Source organism: Staurois parvus, unplaced genomic scaffold, assembly GCF_062004578.1.
Source record: "Staurois parvus isolate SC_StPar_1 unplaced genomic scaffold, SC_StPar_1.0 ptg002970l, whole genome shotgun sequence".
NCBI lineage: Eukaryota > Metazoa > Chordata > Amphibia > Anura > Ranidae > Staurois > Staurois parvus.
The window spans coordinates 1-22,317 of NW_028320766.1; the positions used below are offsets into that span (position 1 = coordinate 1).

General features: G+C 51.0%; 1 protein-coding gene across 1 annotated transcript; it reads right to left on the minus strand.

The window, feature by feature from the left end:
• Nucleotides 1–6,669: 6,669 nt before the first annotated feature.
• LOC149428779 (uncharacterized) lies at nucleotides 6,670–20,990 on the minus strand. The gene is made up of 2 exons (XM_089666999.1): nucleotides 20,221–20,990; nucleotides 6,670–8,276 (listed from the first exon to the last, which is right to left on the minus strand). The coding sequence occupies exons 1-2, from the start codon at nucleotides 20,800–20,802 to the stop codon at nucleotides 7,746–7,748; spliced, it is 1,113 nt and encodes a 370-aa protein (XP_089523125.1). The 5' UTR covers nucleotides 20,803–20,990; the 3' UTR covers nucleotides 6,670–7,745.
• Between the last annotated feature and the right edge of the window lie 1,327 nt (nucleotides 20,991–22,317).

Genomic DNA, 22,317 nt, shown 5'->3' on the forward strand with positions numbered 1-22,317 from the left:
CCAGGGGCAGGGGGGCCCGGGGGAGGGGGGGGGGACCAGGGGGAGGGGAGGCAGGGGCGGGGGGGCCAGGGGCGGGGGGACCAGGGGCAGAGGGACCAGGGGCGGGGGGGCCAGGGGCGGGGGGACCAGGGGCAGGGGGGCCAGGGGCCTGGGGGGGGCGGGGTTCCTCTTACCTGGGTCCTTTGGAGGTTTCTGTGGCGCTGGTTTGGTGGCAGGGCCCTTGCTCAGGGCCCCTGCATACGACCTGCTTCTCTCTGGGCAGTCTCTGTAGACGTGCTCTGACCGTCCACAGAGGTTGCAGGTTCTGGACCTCGGGCAATCCTTGGTCTCATGACCTGCAGACCGACAGAACCTACATGAAAGCACCTGGCAATCCTTACCCTCGTGCCCCGGCTGTCCGCATCTGCGGCATGACTGGGGTTGGTCCGGGTAGTGTAGGAGTCCTGTTGACGCTCCCAGGGAGAAGCACTGTTGCAGGTGTTGGAGATCTCCAGCGGGACGATCTCTCAGTAGCCTGCAAAACACAGCCCACTTACCTGTCCAGAAGCCGTTGGCGTCTAGTATCCGGACTGGGTCCTTCAACACGACGCAAAACCTTTGGAGATAGGTGGTGATGTCTCTACCAGGGACGTGAGGGTTCCTCATGGACACCGTGATCCGCCTTTCGTCCCTTTGAATGGGAGAGTTACCCGAGTAAAGATCTGCAGCAGGGCTTGCGCAACTGTTTCTACCTGCACATCTCTCAACGCTACGGCCTCCGGGTCCTCATCCTCGGTGGTAAAATTCCTCCATGAAGAGGCGGTGTCACTCGGGTGGTCCTGTAGGGAGTAGGCAGAGGCTCAGCCATAGGGAGTGGTGGGTCGGTTGGAAGTGCCCCGAGGTGGTTGGCTGCTCTGGGCCTTGGTGGATTCTGGGGGCAATGAATGCGGATGTGCCCTGTTTGGTTGCAGCCATTACAGTGTGGGCCAGACCGCTTTGGGTCAGAAGTTGTGAGTGGTCTGAGGCATTCTCGGGTGACTGGAGTGGGCACCACTGGTTGTGGACGAGGTGCAGGGGGAATAGCAGGCTCGGTTAGCCTCCTGTTGTCCAGGTACTCATCTGCCCAGCAACTAGCATCGGCTAAAGTTAGGGGGTGTTTGTCCCGGACCCAATGTCTAACATCCCCTGGAAGTCCATTGTAAAACTGCTCTAGTAACAGCAGTTGTAACATTTCCTCCAGCTTGGTGATCTGACACCCTCGGACCCAGCTGCGGGCAGCGTGTTGTAACTGATGTCCCCATTCAGTGAAAGTGTCCTGGGGTTTCTTTTTGAGTGTCCGGAACTTTAAGCGGTACGCTTCTAGGGTGAGAGCGTAGCGGGCCAACAAGTGTTCCTTAACAAAATCATAATCCAAGCAGTAGCTGTCGGGTACATTCTTGAATGCATCTGCAGCCCGACCGGTTAGCTTGCTGCTCAAAATGGAGACCCGGTCTTGGGCTGCCACACCATGGATGGTGCACAACCGTTCAAAGTCCTGAAGAAAGCTGTCAATGTCCCCATCCGCCTCCGAGAAAGTTTTAAAAGCAGCGTAGGGAATTTTCTTTGGTCCGGTTGCAGTCTGGAGAAGGCCGGAGGTAATCCTCTCCCAGACCAAGTCCTCGGTTGATGATCGGGAGTGACTAAGCAGCAGCTGGGTGGCATCGTCTAGGGCAGCAATGGGCAAACCTTTTAATCCGGCCCGCGGAGCTAGGCTCCCGCTAGGCTCCTCTCACAGTCCGCCCTGTTTCCTATGAGGATCTGTCCCCCCTCGACGTATCTGCGCATGTGCCGGAGATCGCCGATCGGCTGCTAATGCCTGAAACTGGCACATGCGCAGATACGTCGAGGGGGACAGATCCTCATAGGAGACAGATTTTCATGCTACACCGAACGGCGCGGGAACAAGAGGAACGCGCGGAGCAAAGGTAAGTGAATTGACACAGGGGGGACATGGGGAATGAATTACTATAGGGGGGATGAATTACTATATGGGGGATGAATTACTATGGGGGATGAATTACTATAGGGGGAATGAATTACTATAGGGGGGATGAATTACTATATGGGGGATGAATTACTATGGGGGATCAATTACTATATGGGGGATTAATTACTATATGGGGGATGAATTACTATATGGGGGATGAATTACTATATGGGGGATTAATTACTATGGGGGATGAATTACTATATGGGGGATGAATTACTATATGGGGGATGAATTAATATGGGGGATGAATTACTATATGGGGGATGAATTACTATGTGGGGGATGAATTACTATGTGGGGCATGAATTACTATGGGGGATGAATTACTATATGGGGGATGAATTACTATATGGGGGATTAATTACTATGGGGGATGAATACTATATGGGGGATGAATTACTATGGGGGATGAATTACTATATGGGGGATGAATTACTATGGGGGATGAATTACTATATGGGGGATGAATTACTATGGGGGATGAATTACTATATGGGGGATGAATTACTATATGGGGGATGAATTACTATGGGGGATGAATTACTATGGGGGATGAATTACTATATGGGGGATGAATTAATATGGGGGATGAATTACTATGTGGGGGATGAATTACTATGTGGGGGATGAATTACTATGGGGGATGAATTACTATGGAGGATGAATTACTGTATGGGGGATGAATTACTATATGGGGGATGAATTACTATGTGGGGGATGAATTACTATGGGGGATGAATTACTATATGGGGGATGAATTACTATGGGGGATGAATTACTATATGGGGGGATGAATTACTATGGGGGATGAATTACTATATGGGGGATGAATTGCTATATGGGGGATGAATTACTATGGGGGACGAATTACTATATGGGGGACGAATTACTATGGGGGATGAATTACTATGGGGGATGAATTACTATATGGGGGATTAATTACTATGCTTACTATGGGGGAATATTACTATACTTACTATGGATGACACATACACGTCATTCATCTACTCTTGGTCCGGCCCCCGGGTCCAATATATGAACCCATTGCGGCCCTCAAGTCAAAAAGTTTGCCCACCCCTGGTCTAGGGCCTTGGAAATCTGTTCGGAGGTGGGAGCACTGCCGAACAGAGCCAAACGCCACTCAACCTCTTGTTGTAAATCCGAATGGTATAGGGGTCTCCGTGCGGTGCTAAGCAGGCCTGGCGTTTCAGGGGCCGATGAGCTGCTCTGTTCCTCCAACTCCTCCTGTGAAGCGGAGTTCACTTCTGGCAGAGCAGTGTTTGCTTCAAGCATAGCGGAGGGTGCATCAGGTAAAGTGGGGTGTGCATCCACTTGGTCTAAGGCCATAATCTCGCCCAACAGTTCCTCTCTGGTCTTGGAGCCAGCGATACCTCCCCAAGCAACAAGCAGGCTTTGGAGGGCTGGCTTCTGGAGGTCCCGTATATCCATCTGGCTGAGCAGGGACGTCTCTGTGAAAAAGATGGGGTCCCGGTTGGTGGTTTGGACTTTCTCCGCAATGAGGAAAGATCCCACCGCTGCCAACCAATTGTGGCGGAACCGTTCCGCCTGGGCTTCCTCATGCGGAGTGATATTTTATTTTATTTATTTATTTATTTATCGAGTTTATATAGCGCCAAAGGGTTTGCTCAGCGCTGTACAATAGAGGGGGGACAATACATGAAACAGAACAGTAACATCAAACAGTACACAAGGGGTAAGAGGGCCCTACTCTTTCGAGCTTACAATCTAGGAGGGATTGGGTAGAGGCACAGGAGGAAACGGCTGTGGGGGATGGAGTGGTAGGAGGAGGGAAGGGCAGCGGCTGTTAGGTGAGGGTGGGGTAGGCTTCCCTGAAGAGGTGGGTTTTCAGGGAGCGCCTGAAGGAGAGGAGGGAAGGTGACAGTCTGATGGATTGGGGTAGTGAGTTCCAGAGGATGGGGGAGGACCTGGAGAAGTCTTGCAGTCGTGCGTGGGAGGAGGAGACCAGGGAGCAAGATAGAAGGAGGTCCTGTGAAGAGCAAAGGGTACGGGTAGGGTGGTACCTGGGAATCAGGTCGGTGAGGTAGTTAGGGGCAGTGTTGTGAATGGCCTTATAGGTCAGGGTGAGCAATTTGAATTTAATGCGTTGGGCAATGGGGAGCCAGTGGAGGGAGAGGCAGAGGGGGGTGGCAGAGGTGGAGCGGCTGGTGAGGTGGATGAGTCTGGCCGCTGAGTTCAGGATGGTCTGAAGCGGGGAGAGCCTGCACTGGGGTAGGCCGGTGAGGAGGGAGTTGCAGTAGTCCAGGCGTGAGATAATCAGGGAGTGTATGAGTAGTTTAGTGGTGTCTGGGGTAAGGAAGGAGCGTATCTTGGCGATGTTTCGGAGGTGGAGCCTGCATGTGTTTGTGAGAGATTTGATATGAGGTTGAAAGGAGAGGTTTGAGTCCAGAATGACGCCAAGGACCTTGGCTTGCTGGGCGGGATTGATGGTGGTGTTGTTGGTAGTGATGAAAAGGATGGGGGGGGGGGGGCGCGGGCTGGGGGGAAGACGAGAAGCTCGGTTTTGGAGAGGTTGAGTTTGAGGAAATGGAGCGACATCCAGTCAGAGATGTCGTTTAGGAGGTGAGTGATGCGGGCGGAGAATGAGGGGGTGAGGTGAGGGGTGGATAGGTAGATTTGAGTATCATCAGCATAGAGGTGGTAATTGAAGCCGTGGGAGTGTATGAGTTTACCAAGGGAGGAGGTGTAGATGGAGAAGAGAAGGGGTCCAAGGACAGAGCCCTGGGGGACCCCAACAGAGAGGGGGAGTGAGGAGGAGGTGGCACCGTTGTAGGAAACGCTGAAGGAGCGTTGGGGTGATATGCCCCACCCAATGGTTCTCTTTTCCAGCAAGTCTTCCAGCACTCTCCCAAGGCAGATATTATAGCTAAAAACCCTCCCTTTTTGCTCTACCCAAAACCACAAGTCGGAACTTCGTGTAGGGTGAATAATGAATGACTCTTTATTAAACACAGCTCAGTATATACAGCTTCAACCACACCCCCACCAGACCGCCTGGCACCGGGTTTTCTCCGCCCACAACAAACCCCACAACTAACAATACAGTATGAACTCTATTAGAAGTGAAAGACTACCAGGTCACATTTCCCTAAACAAACAGTGTAGAATGTCTGTGAAACATAAACAGCTTTACAAAGGGGATAAAACCAGAACAGAAAGGGCAAAAATGTGATCACACAGGGACAGTTCCTCACAGGGTTAAGGATTATCCCGCATTGAACATCATAGATGAATCGGCAAGTGTGCTGGGAATCCATATGAACGGAGAGCTGCTGGAGGGGAGTAATATTCTAGGAGAGCCTAAGAGGATGGTCCCCTATATGACCAAAAAGCTCATCTGACCACCTTAATTGGGGTCAAAAGGTCTGGTGAGTGAGCAATTTATATATACCTTGCCGGCACGTGGTGAAGCTATAAAGTCTACATAAAGTATAAAAGATCATTTCCCCATGATGAAGCCACGTGACCCGGTGGCGTAACGCGTAGGGGAGGGGCTCTGACGTCACGACGCTTAAAGGAAAATACACAACGAGTATAAGGAGCGTGGAGAACACATAGAGGACAATATAATATTGCAATACAAAGCAGTTTATATTTTTTTAAATGTGAGTGCGTTATATGAAGCCTAATAAATACTTTATAAAGGAGATAAGGCGCTATATTATATTCTTTGATTACATGACATTCACACACATGGAGAGATCAATCTATAAGGAGAGGAGAGACCCCCCTAGAGGAGAGTGGGATAAGTCCGTCCATCCACCCGAATACAGGAAACTAGGTCTCTGGAAAACAGCAAGACCCCCTGCTGGAAAAAGGGAAATACTCCACTCATCCATCCGTCCGTCTGGGACAGGGATATATATCTCCATTCATCTACAAGTCCATGTAAAGGGACACAAGCTGTTTTTGATCTCACCTAACGGTTTGGTCATAGAAATCAGGTGAACGCACACTGGTGAAGGAGCACAGGAGGAGAACAAACCACTGTGTGGACTTTTTTATATCATTTTTATACAGCATAATAATTTAATATTTCACGGATTGTGTAGTGATAATACCCCCCGCACGGATTTGCTGTAGGATGACTTACGTATGCTATATAAAAACTATATTGTTTGACATGTATATTTTTGTAAATTCTATAGGGTTTATATATTTTGGGAGCACATTATATTTTATTGTATATCAGTGGAGCGCGACACGCTTTTGTATTTTGAAGATATAAAGTCACTCCCTTTTTTGGGTCACATCATAGAGGAATAGAAAGGACTTTCTTTCAAAACCTAAATTCACTTTTGGATTTTTATTGATTTTTGTGGGTTTTTTGTGTTTTCTTTGCAAAGGTGCAAACTATAGGTGCAATATATAAAATATATATATATATATATAGGTGCAATACATAAAAAATATATATAGGTGCGATATATATATATAGGTGCAATATATAAAAAATATATATAGGTGCAATATATATATAGGTGCAATACATAAAAAATATATATAGGTGCGATATATATATAGGTGCAATATATAATATATATATAGGTGCAATATATATATATAGGTGCAATATATAATATATATATAGGTGCAATATATAATATATATATAGGTGCAATATATAATATATATATAGGTGCAATATATAAAATTCAACAGTTTGGTTTATGGGCATGTTCTGAAACGAGCCTCTTTTATGTCCATGCTTTATATCTATGTAGCGCCTGCCTGTTTATAATTATTGGATTGTACAAGTGCGGTTATTCACCTTATTAGGGGCAGCTTCATGTTTTACTCAACGTTTTTTTATTTTGGTGCCATAACAATGATTTTCAGTTTATTCAGTTCTACCAGGGAGCCTGGGACTGAAGCCATAGAGATGACCGAGGACCCCAGTCATCTCTACGGCAGTGGCATCCCAAGGCAGGTGCGGGGGGGTGCGGTCTGCACCGGGTGACACCGACCGCACGGGGTGACACCGGGCCCACTCCACAAAAAGGTAAGTTGTAAAGCAAGCTGACGATCCCTGCAGGCTAGGGGCAGCACAGTGGCTAAATGGTTAGCACTTCCACCTGGTAGCAATAGGGTCGTTGGTTCAAATCCCGGCCACGGCACCACCTGCCTGGAGTCTGCATGTTCTCCTTGTGCCTGCGTGGGTTTCCTCCAGGTATTCCGGTTTCCTATCACACTCCAAAGACATGATGGTAGGTGAATTGAATCCTGTCTAAATTGTCCCTAGTATGTGTGTGTATGAATGTAAGTTGGGGACCTGAGATTGTACGCTCCTTGGGGGTGGGTACTGATGTGAATGTACAATATATATGTAAAGCTGTGTAAATTGACGGCGCTATATAAGTACCTGAAATAAATAAATCCTGCGGGGATTCTCGGCTTTCTTTACAACTTACCTTTTCTTGGAGCGGGTCTGGTGTCACCCCGTATAGGTTGCATGCCGACGATCCTGCGGGAATCGTCGGAGGGGGTGTCACCAAGTCTTACCACACCGGGTGACACCAACCTTAGGGACGCCTCTGCTCTACAATCTAAGAAACTGGACGCAACAAGGATTAGTCTCTTCTGGGTTTTGGTCTGATGCAAACAAGCCATTGCCGTCATGTGAAAGCATCTGATCAAACTAATCTCAGTTTCATCAGATGCTTCGGAGGCCAGAGGAGAGATCTGGGGTCTAATAGACTCAAATTGGACTCTTGAGACCATCATTTGGCTTTAATTTTGGTTCACTTAGGCATGTCATCTGCAGGATCTCAGGTTCTGGTTTGAGGTTTGAGGACACAGCTGGACGATGAGGAGGCAGCAGAGGCACCTTCCTCGGCTGTCCCTCTCGCGGCACAGCAGACAAGGTAGGTGCCCCTTCTGACTCAGCCCGGCCAAGCCCTGCACTTTCCAATTGTCTCTTTACTTCTTCTTTCCATTTGGCTGTGATATTTCCCAGTTCCTGCAGGGCGTTGGGTGATCTCGGGTCATAAGAAGTCCACTCTTCTCTGCTAAGCAGAGTCACTACAAACTCCTTCTGCCTCTGTCTGGCTTGTTCCTGTAAGAGGTCCTCAGTGATCTGCAGCAAATTGTCTTCATTCATCCTCCTACACCTCTCTGATTCTGATTCTGATCCACAATTGAACCCGTATAATGAGAGACAGGAATAGATCTTTGATTCGAGGAATACGACCACAATGATAATCAGTAGAATCCCGATAAGGCCAATAATCTGCAGACAGAGAAAATTTTCAATATGAAGCATTTGGTATGGAACCTCGCACAGATAAGTACTATGAGGAGCAAAAATAAAATTGGGCGAAGACAAATGCTTCATGGGTAGGCAAAGAGCTTTTCACTCGTCCCTCGTAGTGATGCACATTTAGTCTTCTACTCAAAAAAGCATAAATACGTTTTAGTAGCTCACCTAGCCACTTCTAGTGTTGATCGTCTCTTTAATACGGGGGGGGGGGGGGAGTCCTTTTTTTTTGGTGAGACTTTAGTGGCACAATTTACTTTATATAGTGCAATCTTCAAAAATAAACATAAAGCTACAATCCATACTGCGGTGGTGTCATCAGAGATGGTATTGCAATGCTAATCGTGGATCATGCACGGGTCACACTTGACGCGTTTCGAGATCAACAAAAATCTCTTCCTCCAGAGGTGCTCAAGAAGGCATGACGCATGATTCCATGTGAGGTAAAAACCACCAAGAAATTTAGGAACACATAGTTATGTGAACACAGCCGTGGATTTCTCATATATCTCAGGTGAAAAATGATGAAACAAAAATGAATAAAGAAAAAACTAAGACCAGTGGATGATGAATGCTCAGAGCCATCAAGCGTCGGATAGACCTGGTATATTGCCCCATATTGGGATGTCTTTCACATCTCAATCCTGATTTTTATCAGGTCATCAACATTTTCAAGTCCTTGTGGTCATCGCTTCGCACTCATAGTAGGTGCGTCTAGTTGTAAGGGATTTCCGGCAAGAAGAATCCTATTCGGAGAAGAATTCCTATCCGGGAATTCCTATGCACATTTCCGATCGCGATTCTTCTTGCCGGAAGACTTTGCGTGAGAAAATGTTGATGACCTAATAATAATCAGGATTGAGATGTGAAAGACAGCCCAATATGGGGCAATATACCAGGTCTATCCGACGAGGCACGCTTGATGACTGTGAGCATTTATCATCCACTGGTCTTAGTTTTTTCTTTATTCATTTTTGTTTCATCATTTTTCACGCATGCACGCAGGAATGCGCGATCGCGCACACGCACGCCGAAGATTGGCGCCAGACGGCCTATTTAAGGTGTGTCTCTGCTCATGTTCAGTGCTGACTGGTCTTCAGCTCCCCCGTGTCCTGCTTGTTCCTGAGTGATTCCTTTGTTGCTGACCCGGCTTGCTCCTCACCTGACTCTGATTGCTCTCCTGATACCTGTTCCTGACTTCGGCTCTGCTCCTGACCTTGGCTTTTCCTTCTGAATCTTGACCGTGCTGCCCGACTGTTGATGACCCCGGCTATTCCTATGACACTGCTCCTGTCTCTTGTCCTCACTACCTGCCTTGCTCTGGTGCACCCCTGGCAATCTACAAAACCTGCTCTGCCTACTACTACTGTGCCAAGATCAGAGGATCATCAGCCTTCCAAGGTCATCATCTGCAAGAGCTGCAAACAACAACTACTGGCACTCTTGTTCCCCTGGGTCCTAAACTCCCTGTGTTCCAACTCCAGCGGGGTCAGGGCTAGTGACACAAGTGAGGCCGACCTCATCATTTCAGTCTCCCATCAGGTACATGCCGCTAGTTCTTAAACTGAAAAAGGGTTTTATATCCAATTGATATTAATATTGCTTTTTATTATTTACATTGCAGCACTGTCCTATCAGAACCAACCAGCAGGTAATCTTGTTGACGGTGCATTTGGGAGGGGCCCCTTCAGGATGCATTTGGGCGGCATTTATCATCCACTGGTCTTAGTTTTTTCTTTATTAATTTTTGTTTCATCATTTTTTGCCTGCGATATATGTGAAATCCGTGGCTGAGTTCATATAACAATGCGTTGTGACGGGAGTCACTTTGGGTGGGGGGCTCATGGAACACAGCTCACTTTGGAGAGGTGGGGAGACCCCTGTCTCAGCTCCCCATATCCCTCTTATGTCACCCTGTGCCTGTTAGGGGTACAAGCAGGGGCGGACTGACAATTCATGGGGCCCCCGGGCAATAGGGGATCATAGGGGCCCTGTGTCCTTGCCTAAACTCAAAAAAGCCTATGAAAAAGGTACCAGGGGCATCTCATGGGGCCCCCTACTGACCCCGGGCCCTCGGGCAGTGCCCGAGTTTCCAAATGGTCAGTCTGCCCCTGGGTACAGGGTTATCTGTCCTAATATTGGGGTGGGGGGGTTGTGGATTGTTTAATGCCATGTGGTGCATCCCATTGTTCTATTGTGTGTCTTGCTTGGGAGCAAACTATTATGGGATGGATGTGTTTGTGTATTGTCTTAGTGGGGGGTGTTTCCAGCAGCCCTCCCTCCTGATGGGACTGTCTGTTGGTGTGTCTCTTGTTACTAAAGGTAGATTGCCTCGTCCTGTGTCATTATGCAGGGGGGAGGTTGTTCCCTTGAATGTATATATCTTGTCTCTGTGTTAAAATAAAGTAGTCTATTTCCTGGTTTACTTCAAATCTGTGGTGTCTGTGGTCGGTGTTCGGACGAGGAAGCGGTATTATAACGGAAGTACTCAGCACAGGCTGGGACGGTTCCGTTACATGTGTTCTTAAATTTCTTGGCGCTTTTTACCTGACATGAAATCATGCGTCATGCCTTCTTGATCTCGAAACGCGTCAAGTGCGACCCATGCATGATCCATGATTAGCATTGCAATACCATCTCCGATGACACCGCCGCAGTATGGATTGTAGCTTTATGTTTGTTTTTGAAGAGTGTAAAAATAAAATTTCATATCTTTTTATAAAAAAATCTTTGAATTGTTGAAATTCCCCATATAAGTAAATTGTGCTGTTAAAGTCCCACCAAAAAAGAGGACTCCCCCCCTTGTATTCGTTAGGGATGTTGGCACTTTGTGTATTATATCCCTTCCTTTCTCTATTGTCTCTTTAATGTATCTCTGCAGTAGGGAACAGAAGCAGAACCCTCTGTAGTACATGAAGGTGCTTTACGAATCAAGAATGCTATACATACTAACTAATTACAAGTGTAGGAAAAACATACAATACATAGAGAGTACAGAAGCTATGTGTTAGGGATCCGGGTATGACCAGAAATGTGTGGGAATACAGGTGTAGTCAGGGCTGGAGAGGTGGAATGGTCAGGCAGGCCATTAGGTACTGTACAGGGCGCGGGGTCTAAGTCCCAATCTGCTATTCACCAGGGCCCCTGATGGTGGGGATGGACTTGGGGCAGACTGACACCAGGTCGCAACCCCTGAGTACGTCCGGCAATGGTAAAGAGCATCGTCAGAGGTGTGCGGGGAAAGGAGCCTGACGTGAAGAGGCTGGCAGACCTGGTAACAGAGACAGATCCATGCAGGATGGATGGATGGATCGTCTGGGTAGCGTCAGGCGTAGTCAGGCAGGCCAGGTCAGCAACGTGCGGGCAGCGAGGTACCGGAGGAGCAGGCAGAGAATTGTCAGGGTCACAAGCCGGGTTCAGTAACTCACGGGCAGCACGGTACAGAGGATCAAGCAGAAGGGTGGTCAGGCAAGCCAGGGGTTAAACAGGAGATGGTCAGCAAAGGTCAGGATCAAGCAGGGTCAGCAACTAGGCAGGAACACAGGATACCAGGTACAGGGGCTCATGGGAAACAATACACCAAGGCACTGACTGCAGGTCTGGCCATTCCTTAAATACACCTCCTGCAATCAGCCTCAGGTGATGGCTGATTGCAGGAGTGAGCTTCTGGTTGCTGAGAGCACCCGCTGGCCAGCCCTGGTACTGCAGCCCACACAGCAGGTGAGTCCCACCACCAGTGGTGAATCCATTCCTGACAGTACCCCCCTCAAGAAGCGGCCTCAGGACACTCCAAACAGTCCTTAGTGAGCAATATGTTCCACTGCCCGGGTCAGGTAACTGGCTGAATATCCTACTGCCGGAGTCAACCAGCTGGCTGGGTTTCCTGCTGGTAGACTTCTCTTTGTGTAGGAGAACCCAGGAAGGCAGGTTACTGGACACAGGATCTCCAGGAGCAGGCTGGGAACCAGTTATTGGCCAGTTTAGCTGGACATCAGGGGCTTGCACGTCAGGCTGGGCAGCGAGCGGAGGATGTCAGGCTGGGCAGCGGACAGAAGCACGTCAGGCTGGGCAGCGGACAGAGGCACGTCAGGCTGGGCAGCAGACAGAGGCACGTCAGGCTGGGCAGCGGACAGAGGCACGTCAGGCTGGGCAGCGGACAGAGGCACGTCAGGCTGGGCAGCGGACAGAGGCACGTCAGGCTGGGCAGCGGACAGAGGCACGTCAGGCTGGGCAGCGGACAGAGGCACGTCAGGCTGGGCAGCGGACAGAGGCACGTCAGACTGGGCAGCGGACAGAGGCACGTCAGACTGGGCAGCAGGCACAGAGTCGTCTGGCACGACAGCGGGCACCGAGTCACCAAGCTCGACAGCAGGCACCGAGTCATCTGGCTCGACAGCGGGCACCGAGTCATCTGGCTTGACAGCGGGCACCGAGTCATCTGGCTTGACAGCGGGCACTGAGTCACCAAGCTCGACAGCGGGCACTGAGTCATCTGGCTCGACAGAGGGCACCGAGTCATCTGGCTGGATAAGATCATCAGGCTGGGTAGGATCATCAGGCCAGATCGGGTCATCAGGCTGGATTGGGTCATCAGGCTGGATCGGGTCATCAGGGTGGATCGGGTCATCAGGCTGGATTAGGTCATCAGGCTGGATCACGAACACCGGGTCATCAGGCTGGATTGGATCATCAGGCTGGATCAGGTCATCAGGCTGGATCGGGTCATCAGGCTGGATCACGAACACCGGGTCATCAGGCTGGATCGGATCATAAGGGTGGATCGGGTCATCAGGGTGGATCGGGTCATCAGGGTGGATCGGGTCATCAGGCCGGGTAGGATCATCAGGCTGGGTAGGATCATCAGGCTGGGTAGCGTACACTGGGTCATCAGGCATCCGGGCATCCGGCTGAACAGCGGGCACCGGGGCACCAGGCTGGATAACAGAAGGCGGGTTCTCAGACAGCAGGCTGACCGGTTTGGATACTGGTAGGATTGTACTGGTTGGGAAGAATTTTCGCTTCTTCTTGGTTTTAGTTACTGGAGCACTGTAAGTGAATGCAGGTCTGTAAACGGATGCAGCAGCTGAAGACAGAGAAGAGCTGGGGGATGGAACAGAGGAGGGAGCAGTTGCTACAGAGGACTTCTTTACAGGGTTAAAGGCAGGATAGGTGCAGCGAGTGGGAACAGAGGACTGATATGTGGTAGGTAGTTGGGTATACTGGGCTGTCACTGGGGGTGCTGTGGGGATTGGAGGGTATACTGGGCTGTCACTGGGGGTGCTGTGGGGATTGGAGGGTATACTGGGCTGGAACTGGGGGTGCTGTGGGGATTGGAGGGTATACTGGGCTGGAACTGGAGGTGCTGTGGGGATTGGAGGGTATACTGGGCTGGAACTGGGGGTGCTGTGGGGATTGTAGGGTATACTGGGCTGGAACTGGGGGTGCTGTGGGGATCAGAGGGTATACTGGGCTGGAACTGGGGGTGCTGTGGGAATCGGAGGGTATACTGGGCTGGAACTGGGGGTGCTGTGGGGATCGGAGGGTATACTGGGCTGGAACTGGGGGTGCTGTGGGGATTGGAGGGTATACTGGGGGTGCTGTGGGGATTGGAGGGTATACTGGGCTGTCACTGGGGGTGCTGTGGGGATTGGAGGGTATACTGGGCTGTCACTGGGGGTGCTGTGGGGATCGGAGGGTATACTGGGCTGGAACTGGGGGTGCTGCGGGGATTGGAGGGTATACTGGGCTGGAACAGGGGGTGCTGTGGGGATTGGAGGGTATACTGGGCTGGAACTGGGGGTGCTGTGGGGATTGGAGGGTATACTGGGCTGGAACTGGGGGTGCTGTGGGGATTGGAGGGTATACTGGGCTGGAACTGGGGGTGCTGTGGGGATCGGAGGGTATACTGGGCTGGAACTAGGGGTGCTGTGGGGATTGGAGGGTATACTGGGCTGGAACTGGAGGTGCTGTGGGGATCGGAGGGTATACTGGGCTGGAACTGGGGGTGCTGTGGGGATTGGAGGGTATACTGGGCTGGAACTGGGGGTGCTGTGGGGATCGGAGGGTATACTGGGCTGGAACTGGAGGTGCTGTGGGGATTGGAGGGTATACTGGGCTGGAACTGGAGGTGCTGTGGGGATTGGAGGGTATACTGGGCTGGAACTGGGGGTGCTGTGGGGATTGGAGGGTATACTGGGCTGGAACTGGGGGTGCTGTGGGGATTGGAGGGTATACTGGGTTGGAACTAGGGGTGCTGTGGGGATTGGAGGGTATACTGGGCTGGAACTGGAGGTGCTGTGGGGATTGGAGGGTATACTGGGCTGGAACTGGGGGTGCTGTGGGGATTGGAGGGTATACTGGGCTGGAACTGGGGGTGCTGTGGGGATTGGAGGGTATACTGGGTTGGAACTAGGGGTGCTGCGGGGATCGGAGGGTATACTGGGCTGGAACTGGGGGTGCTGTGGGGATCGGAGGGTATACTGGGCTGGAACTGGGGGTGCTGTGGGGATTGGAGGGTATACTGGGCTGGAACTAGGGGTGCTGTGGGGATTGGAGGGTATATTGGGCTGGAACTGGAGGTGCTGTAGGGATTGGAGGGTATACTGGGCTGGAACTGGAGGTGCTGTGGGGATTGGAGGGTATACTGGGCTGGAACTGGGGGTGCTGTGGGGATTGGAGGGTATACTGGGCTGGAACTAGGGGTGCTGTGGGGATTGGAGGGTATATTGGGCTGGAACTGGAGGTGCTGTAGGGATTGGAGGGTATACTGGGCTGGAACTGGAGGTGCTGTGGGGATTGGAGGGTATACTGGGCTGGAACTGGGGGTGCTGTGGGGATGCAGGAATAGATTAGAAGCAGGATGGGGTTGCTGCAAGCCGACTGAGGCTGGGGGTAACAAATCTGTCCTTGTCTGCAGTATGGGTTGAACAAAGCTGAGCTTACACATAGCCTGTCTGATCAATGACTGCACTGCGTCTATACACTCCCTCAGCACATGTGATGGACATGCTGCATAGTGCTGATGGAAGCAATCTGGATCATCCTCCAACAACCATACCAGCGATTCCACTTGATCTGCACTAAATGGGGGAAAAAAGTCATCCCTGCTTTCGGGGGTACAGGACCGAGCCAACTCAGCACAAACCTGGATCAACGGCTGCACCTCAGAGAACTCTGTGCCCTGATCTACTAGTGAATGAGCAACTTGTATGCATTCTAGCAGCTGATCCCGGGGATACTCCTTCATTCTAGCAGCTGATCCCGGGGATACTCCTTCATTCTAGCAGCTGATCCCGGGGATACTCCTTCATTCTAGCAGCTGATCCCGGGGATACTCCTTCATTCTAGCAGCTGATCCCGGGGATACTCCTTCATTCTAGCAGCTGATCCCGGGGATACTCCTTCATTCTAGCAGCTGATCCCGGGGATACTCCTTCATTCTAGCAGCTGATCCCGGGGATACTCCTTCATTCTAGCAGCTGATCCCGGGGATACTCCTTCATTCTAGCAGCTGATCCCGGGGATACTCCTTCATTCTAGCAGCTGATCCCGGGGATACTCCTTCATTCTAGCAGCTGATCCCGGGGATACTCCTTCATTCTAGCAGCTGATCCCGGGGATACTCCTTCATTCTAGCAGCTGATCCCGGGGATACTCCTTCATTCTAGCAGCTGATCCCGGGGATACTCCTTCATTCTAGCAGCTGATCCCGGGGATACTCCTTCATTCTAGCAGCTGATCCCGGGGATACTCCTTCATTCTAGCAGCTGATCCCGGGGATACTCCTTCATTCTAGCAGCTGATCCCGGGGATACTCCTTCAGAGTCGGAGAGGCATCCGACTGTCATCTAAGACTAACAGCGACAAGTACACAACATCCTCAGGATGCATCCTTCACAAGCCAAGATGGCTTCCCTGTGCAGCCACTTCTGGTCAGGACTGGCCTTGGTGTTCTGTTAGGGATCCGGGTATGACCAGAAATGTGTGGGAATACAGGCGTAGTCAGGGCTGGAGAGGTGGAATGGTCAAGCAGGCTGTTAGGTACTGTACAGGGCGCAGGGTCTAAGTCCCAATCTGCTATTCACCAGGGCCCCTGATGGTGGGGATGGACTTGGGGCAGACTGAGACCAGGTCGCGACCCCTGAGTACGTCCGGCAATGGTAGAGAGCGTCGTCAGAGGTGTGCGGGGAAAGGAGCCTGACGTGAAGAGGCTGGCAGACCTGGTAACAGGGACAGATCCGTGCGGGATGGATGGATCGTCTGGGTAGCGTCAGGCGTAGTCAGGCAGGCCAGGTCAGCAACGTGCGGGCAGCGAGGTACCGGAGGAGCAGGCAGAGAATTGTCAGGGTCACAAGCCGGGTTCAGTAACTCACGGGCAGCACGGTACAGAGGATCAAGCAGAAGGATGGTCAGGCAAGCCAGGGGTTAAACAGGAGACGGTCAGCAAAGGTCAGGATCAAGCAGGGTCAGCAACTAGGCAGGACCACAGGATACCAGGTACAGGGGCTCATGGGAAACAATACACCAAGGCACTGACTGCAGGTCTGGCCATTCCTTAAATACACCTCCTGCAATCAGCCTCAGGTGATGGCTGATTGCAGGAGTGAGCTTCTGGTTGCTGAGAGCACCCGCTGGCCAGCCCTGGTACTGCAGCCCACACAGCAGGTGAGTCCCACCACCAGTGGTGAATCCATTCCTGACACTATGCATACAACACATGTTACCTGACCTTCCTAGTAAGTGACAATGGGTTGTATGCCTACAGGAATACTCAAACAGGGGGGCCAGACTGTGGCCATTTGAAGTAGAAAATGTCCTTGCGACAGTGGCAGTAAACATTGCAGCTTTGGAATTAGGAGGAGGAATAGTGCCCAATCATTGGTGTCAGTGGGAGGAATAGTGCCCAATCACTGGTGTCAGTGGGAGGAATAGTGCCCCATCATTGGTATCAGTGGGAGGAATAGTGACCCATCATTGGTGTCAGTGGGAGGAATAGTGCCCCGTCATTGGTGTCAGTGGGAGGAATAGTGCCCCATCATTGGTATCAGTGGGAGGAATAGCGCCCCATCATTGGTGTCAGTGGGAGGAATAGTGCCCCGTCATTGGTGTCAGTGGGAGAAATAGTGCCCCATCATTGGTGTCAGTGAGAGGTATAGTGCCCCATCATTGGTGTCAGCGGGAGGAATAGTGTCCCATCATTGGTGTCAGCGGGAGGAATAGTGCCCCATCATTGGTGTCAGCGGGAGGAATAGTGTCCCATCATTGGTGTCAGTGGGAGGAATAGCACCCCATCATTGGTGTCAGTGGGAGGAATAGCGCCCCATCATTGGTGTCAGTGGGAGGAATAGTGCCCCATCATTGGTGTCAGCGGGAGGAATAGTGCCCAATCACTGGTGTCAGCGGGAGGAATAGTGCCCCGTCATCGGTGTCAGTGGGAGGAATAGTGCCCCGTCATCGGTGTCAGTGGGAGGAATAGTGTCCCATCATTGGTGTCAGTGGGAGGAATAGTGTCCCATCATTGGTGTCAGCGGGTGGAATAGTGCCCCGTCATCGGTGTCAGTGGGAGGAATAGTGCCCCGTCATCGGTGTCAGTGGGAGGAATAGTGTCCCATCATTGGTGTCAGTGGGAGGAATAGTGTCCCATCATTGGTGTCAGTGGGAGGAATAGTGCCCCATCATTGGCTCAGTGGGAGGAATAGTACCCCATCATTGGTGTCAGTAGGAGGAATAGTACCCCATCATTGGTGTCAGTGGGAGGAATAGTGCCCCATCATTGGTGTCAGTGGGAGGAATAGTGCCCCATCATTGGTGTCAGTGGGAGGAATAGTGCCCCATCATTGGTGTCAGTAGGAGGAATATTGCCCCATCATTGGCTCAGTGGGAGGAATAGTGCCCCATCATTGGTGTCAGTGGGAGGAATAGTGCCCCATCATTGGCTCAGTGGGAGGAATAGTACCCCATCATTGGTGTCAGTGGGAGGAATAGTGCCCCATCATTGGTGTCAGTGGGAGGAATAGTGCCCCATCATTGGTGTCAGTGGGAGGAATAGTGCCCCATCATTGGTGTCAGTGGGAGGAATAGTGCCCCATCATGAATAGTGGGGAGGGCGGGTGAGATGTGAATGGGGGGGGGAGGGTAAGCTGTGGACAGGGGGGCAGAGGGTGGTCTGTGGATGGAGAGAGAAGGTTGGCTGTGGATCAGGGGCAGGGACCGTAAGCCCTGACCACTCCCATTATTTCTCTTTTTCCAGGAATGGCGGGACTGGAGGGCGGGAATGGGGGTGGCGAGGTTACTGTGACGGGTGGGTTTCTGCCCGCCCTGTATATATATATATACTGTGTGTATATAGGACGTAACACACTTCTTTAGTCCCGAGAGTTTCAGGAAGATACCATTTACAAGAAAGATGCTGTGATTGGGGTGTCGCCCATCAGAACCAGCCGGCCCATAAAACCTATGGCCATTTGGGGAGGCCAGCAAGGACCAGAGTCTATGCTCAGTGAACGTTTGCTGGTGACCTGCATGACATTGCATTCAGATCAGTGCCAGCAAGTCTGCCAGACAGGGATCTGTGTGTGTATGGGTGTCTAGCAGACAAGCAATCCTAAGCCATGCGTCCGGCACTGCGGTCTATGTCAGAGCTATATACATGTATAATAATAATAGTGTGTGACTGTGGGGGGAGGGGACATTAGAGTGTAAGCTCCTCTGGTAAAGAGACTGATGTGACTGCGGGGGAGGGGACATTAGAGCGTCAGCTCCTCTGGTAAAGAGACTGATGTGACTGCGGGGGAGGGGACATTAGAGTGTCAGCTCCTCTGGTATAGAGACTGATGGGACTGTGGGGGAGGGGACATTAGAGTGTAAGCTCCTCTGGTGCAGAGACTGATGTGACTGCGGGGGAGGGGACATTAGAGTGTCAGCTCCTCTGGTATAGAGACTGATGGGACTGTGGGGGAGGGGACATTAGAGTGTAAGCTCCTCTGGTGCAGAGACTGATGTGACCGTGGGGGAGGGGACATTAGAGTGTCAGCTCCTCTGGTACAGAGACTGATGTGACCGTGGGGAGGGGACATTAGAGTGTCAGCTCTTCTGGTACAGAGACTGATGTGACCGTGGGGAGGGGACATTAGAGTGTCAGCTCTTCTGGTACAGAGACTGATGGGTCTGTGGGGGAGGGGACATTAGAGTGTAATCCCCTCTGGCGCAGAGACTGATGTGACTGTGGGGGAGGGGACATTAGAGCGCAAGCTCCTCTGGCGCAGAGACTGATGTGACTGTGGGGGGAGGGGACATTAGAGCGTAATCTCCTCTGGCGCAGAGACTGATGTGACTGTGGGGGAGGGGACATTAGAGTGCAAGCTCCTCTGGCGCAGAGACTGATGTGACTGTGGGGGAGGGGACATTAGAGCGCAAGCTCCTCTGGCACAGAGACTGATGTGACTGTGGGGGAGGGGACATTAGAGTGTAAGCTCCTCTGGTACAGAGACTGATGGGACTGTGGGGGAGGGGACATTAGAGCGTAAGCTCCTCTGGCACAGAGACTGATGGGACTGTGGGGGAGGGGATATTAGAGCGTAAGCTCCTCTGTACAGAGACTGATGGGACTGTGGGGGAGGGGACATTAGAGCGTAACCTTCTCTGGTACAGAGACTGCTGTGACTGTGGGGGGGGGACATTAGAGCGTAAGCTCCTCTGGTACAGAGACTGATGTGACCGTGGGGGAGGGGACATTAGAGTGTAAGCTCCTCTGGTGCAGAGACTGATGTGACCGTGGGGGAGGGGACATTTGAATGTAAGCTCCTCTGGTACAGAGACCGTTGGGACTGTGGGGGAGGGGACATTAGAGTGTAAGCTCCTCTGGTGCAGAGACTGATATGACTGGTTCAGTGATCTCATAGGTGAAAAATGTACTTACCTGGGACATTTGTATCAGGTACTTATTTCGTATTTCTATCCAGCTCAGCGGAGGTCTATCACAGATATTTGTATTTTTTAATTCTATCAGCTCATCCACGGACTTCACCAAACATTCCCCGTATCGTCCATCTGTGAACACAATCAGTATCCAAGACACGACAACCTTCATTTCAAAGGCACAACTCGGCATATTTGCGCAGTAGCGTCTACACGTTGCGTTCTCGGTTTCGGTCTCCACTTCCACCACTTCTAGATTTTGGAAACACGTTTCTGATTCAACGATCCTGTCGCCCTCCTCAGCGCCCGTTTTGATTTCAGCTTTGCTCCCTCTTCTGCAGCACATCCCTCCTTGTCTTAGATAGCACGCCATAGCTCCAACAATTACAGCCGGTACGACGAGGAACACCAAGCTGTAGACGATCGCCAGGGGGGGTCTGTCAGCGGGACACCTAAATTCCAGGTCCATCAGCTTCTCTAATCCGAGAAGGACCATCAAAAGAATGGAGTTCTCAACGATGTTGAAGCGTTCTTTGATGAAGGAGGCGACGTTCATCATTTTACCTTTTCCTCCTGAGGACATTGTGGGGGATGAATTCACCAAATTCTGGGGGAATGTTGGACCACAGCGGCTCAGGCAGTGTTAGGGTTTGTTCTGCCTGTTGTCTTTCCCTTTTCTGTATCTGAGGATTTAGTGGATGGATGTCATACTAACAAGATGAATGTGAGAAGAGTGAGCAAGGGTGGAGGAGCTGGCCAACAAAGGCACGAAGGAAGTGTGCACAGAAACATATGTGCTGTGTTGTGCTGTGCAGGGAAACGTAGAACTTTGATAGCTGTGGCAAGTAGAATAGGTTCTGTTCATGTACAATTGTGTCCTATGCAAACCGCAAGGAGCAGTGATATAATAGATTTTAAACATTACCCCTCCCCCGCTCCACTCTAGTAGTGTCTACAGGCATTGGTCTGTTGCAGCCGTTGTCACAGAACCCCTGCTAAGATTATTTCACAAAGGGTCAATAGAAAAATGTCCCTTACATTGGGGATCAGTGGGAAGAATGTCCCTTACATTGGGGGTCAGTGGGAAGAATGTCCCTTACATTGGTGGTCAGTGGGAAGAATGTCCCTTACATTGGGGGTCAGTGGGAAGAATGTCCCTTACATTGGGGGGTCAGTGGGAAGAATGTCCCTTACATTGGTGGTCAGTGGGAAGAATGTCCCTTACATTGGGGGTCAGTGGGAAGAATGTCCCTTACATTGGGGGGTCAGTGGGAAGAATGTCCCTTACATTGGAGGTCAGTGGGAAGAATGTCCCTTACATTGGGGATCAGTGGGAAGAATGTCCCTTACATTGGGGGTCAGTGGGAAGGATGTCCCTTACATTGGGGGTCAATAGAAAAATGTCCCTTACATTGGAGGTCAGTGGGAAGAATGTCCCTTACATTGGAGGTCAGTGGGAAGGATGTCCCTTACATTGGGGGTCAGTGGGAAGAATGTCCCTTACATTGGTGATCAGTGGGAAGAATGTCCCTTACATTGGTGATCAGTGGGAAGAATGTCCCTTACATTGGTGATCAGTGGGAAGAATGTCCCTTACATTGGGGGCCAGAGGGAAGAATGTCCCTTACATTGGGGGTCAGTGGGAAGAATGTCCCTTACATTGGTGGTCAGTGAGAAGAATGTCCCTTACATTGGTGGTCAATGGGAAGAATACTCCTTACATTGGGGGGTCAGTGGGAAGAATGTTCCTTACATTGGGGGTCAGTGGGAAGAATGTCCCTTACATTGGTGGTCAGTGGGAAGAATGTCCCTTACATTGGGGGTCAGTGAGAAGAATGTCCCTTACATTGGGGGTCAGTGGGAAGAATGTCCCTTACATTGGGGGGGGTCAGTGGGAAGAATGTCTCTTACATTGGGGGGTCAGTGGGAAGAATGTCCCTTACATTGGGGGTCACTGGGAAGAATACATTAGGGGTCAGTGGGAAGAATGTCCCTTACATTGGGGATCAGTGGGAAGAATGCACCTTACATTGGGGATCAGTGGGAAGAATGTCCTTTACATTGGGGGTCAGTGGGAAGAATGTCCTTTACATTTGGG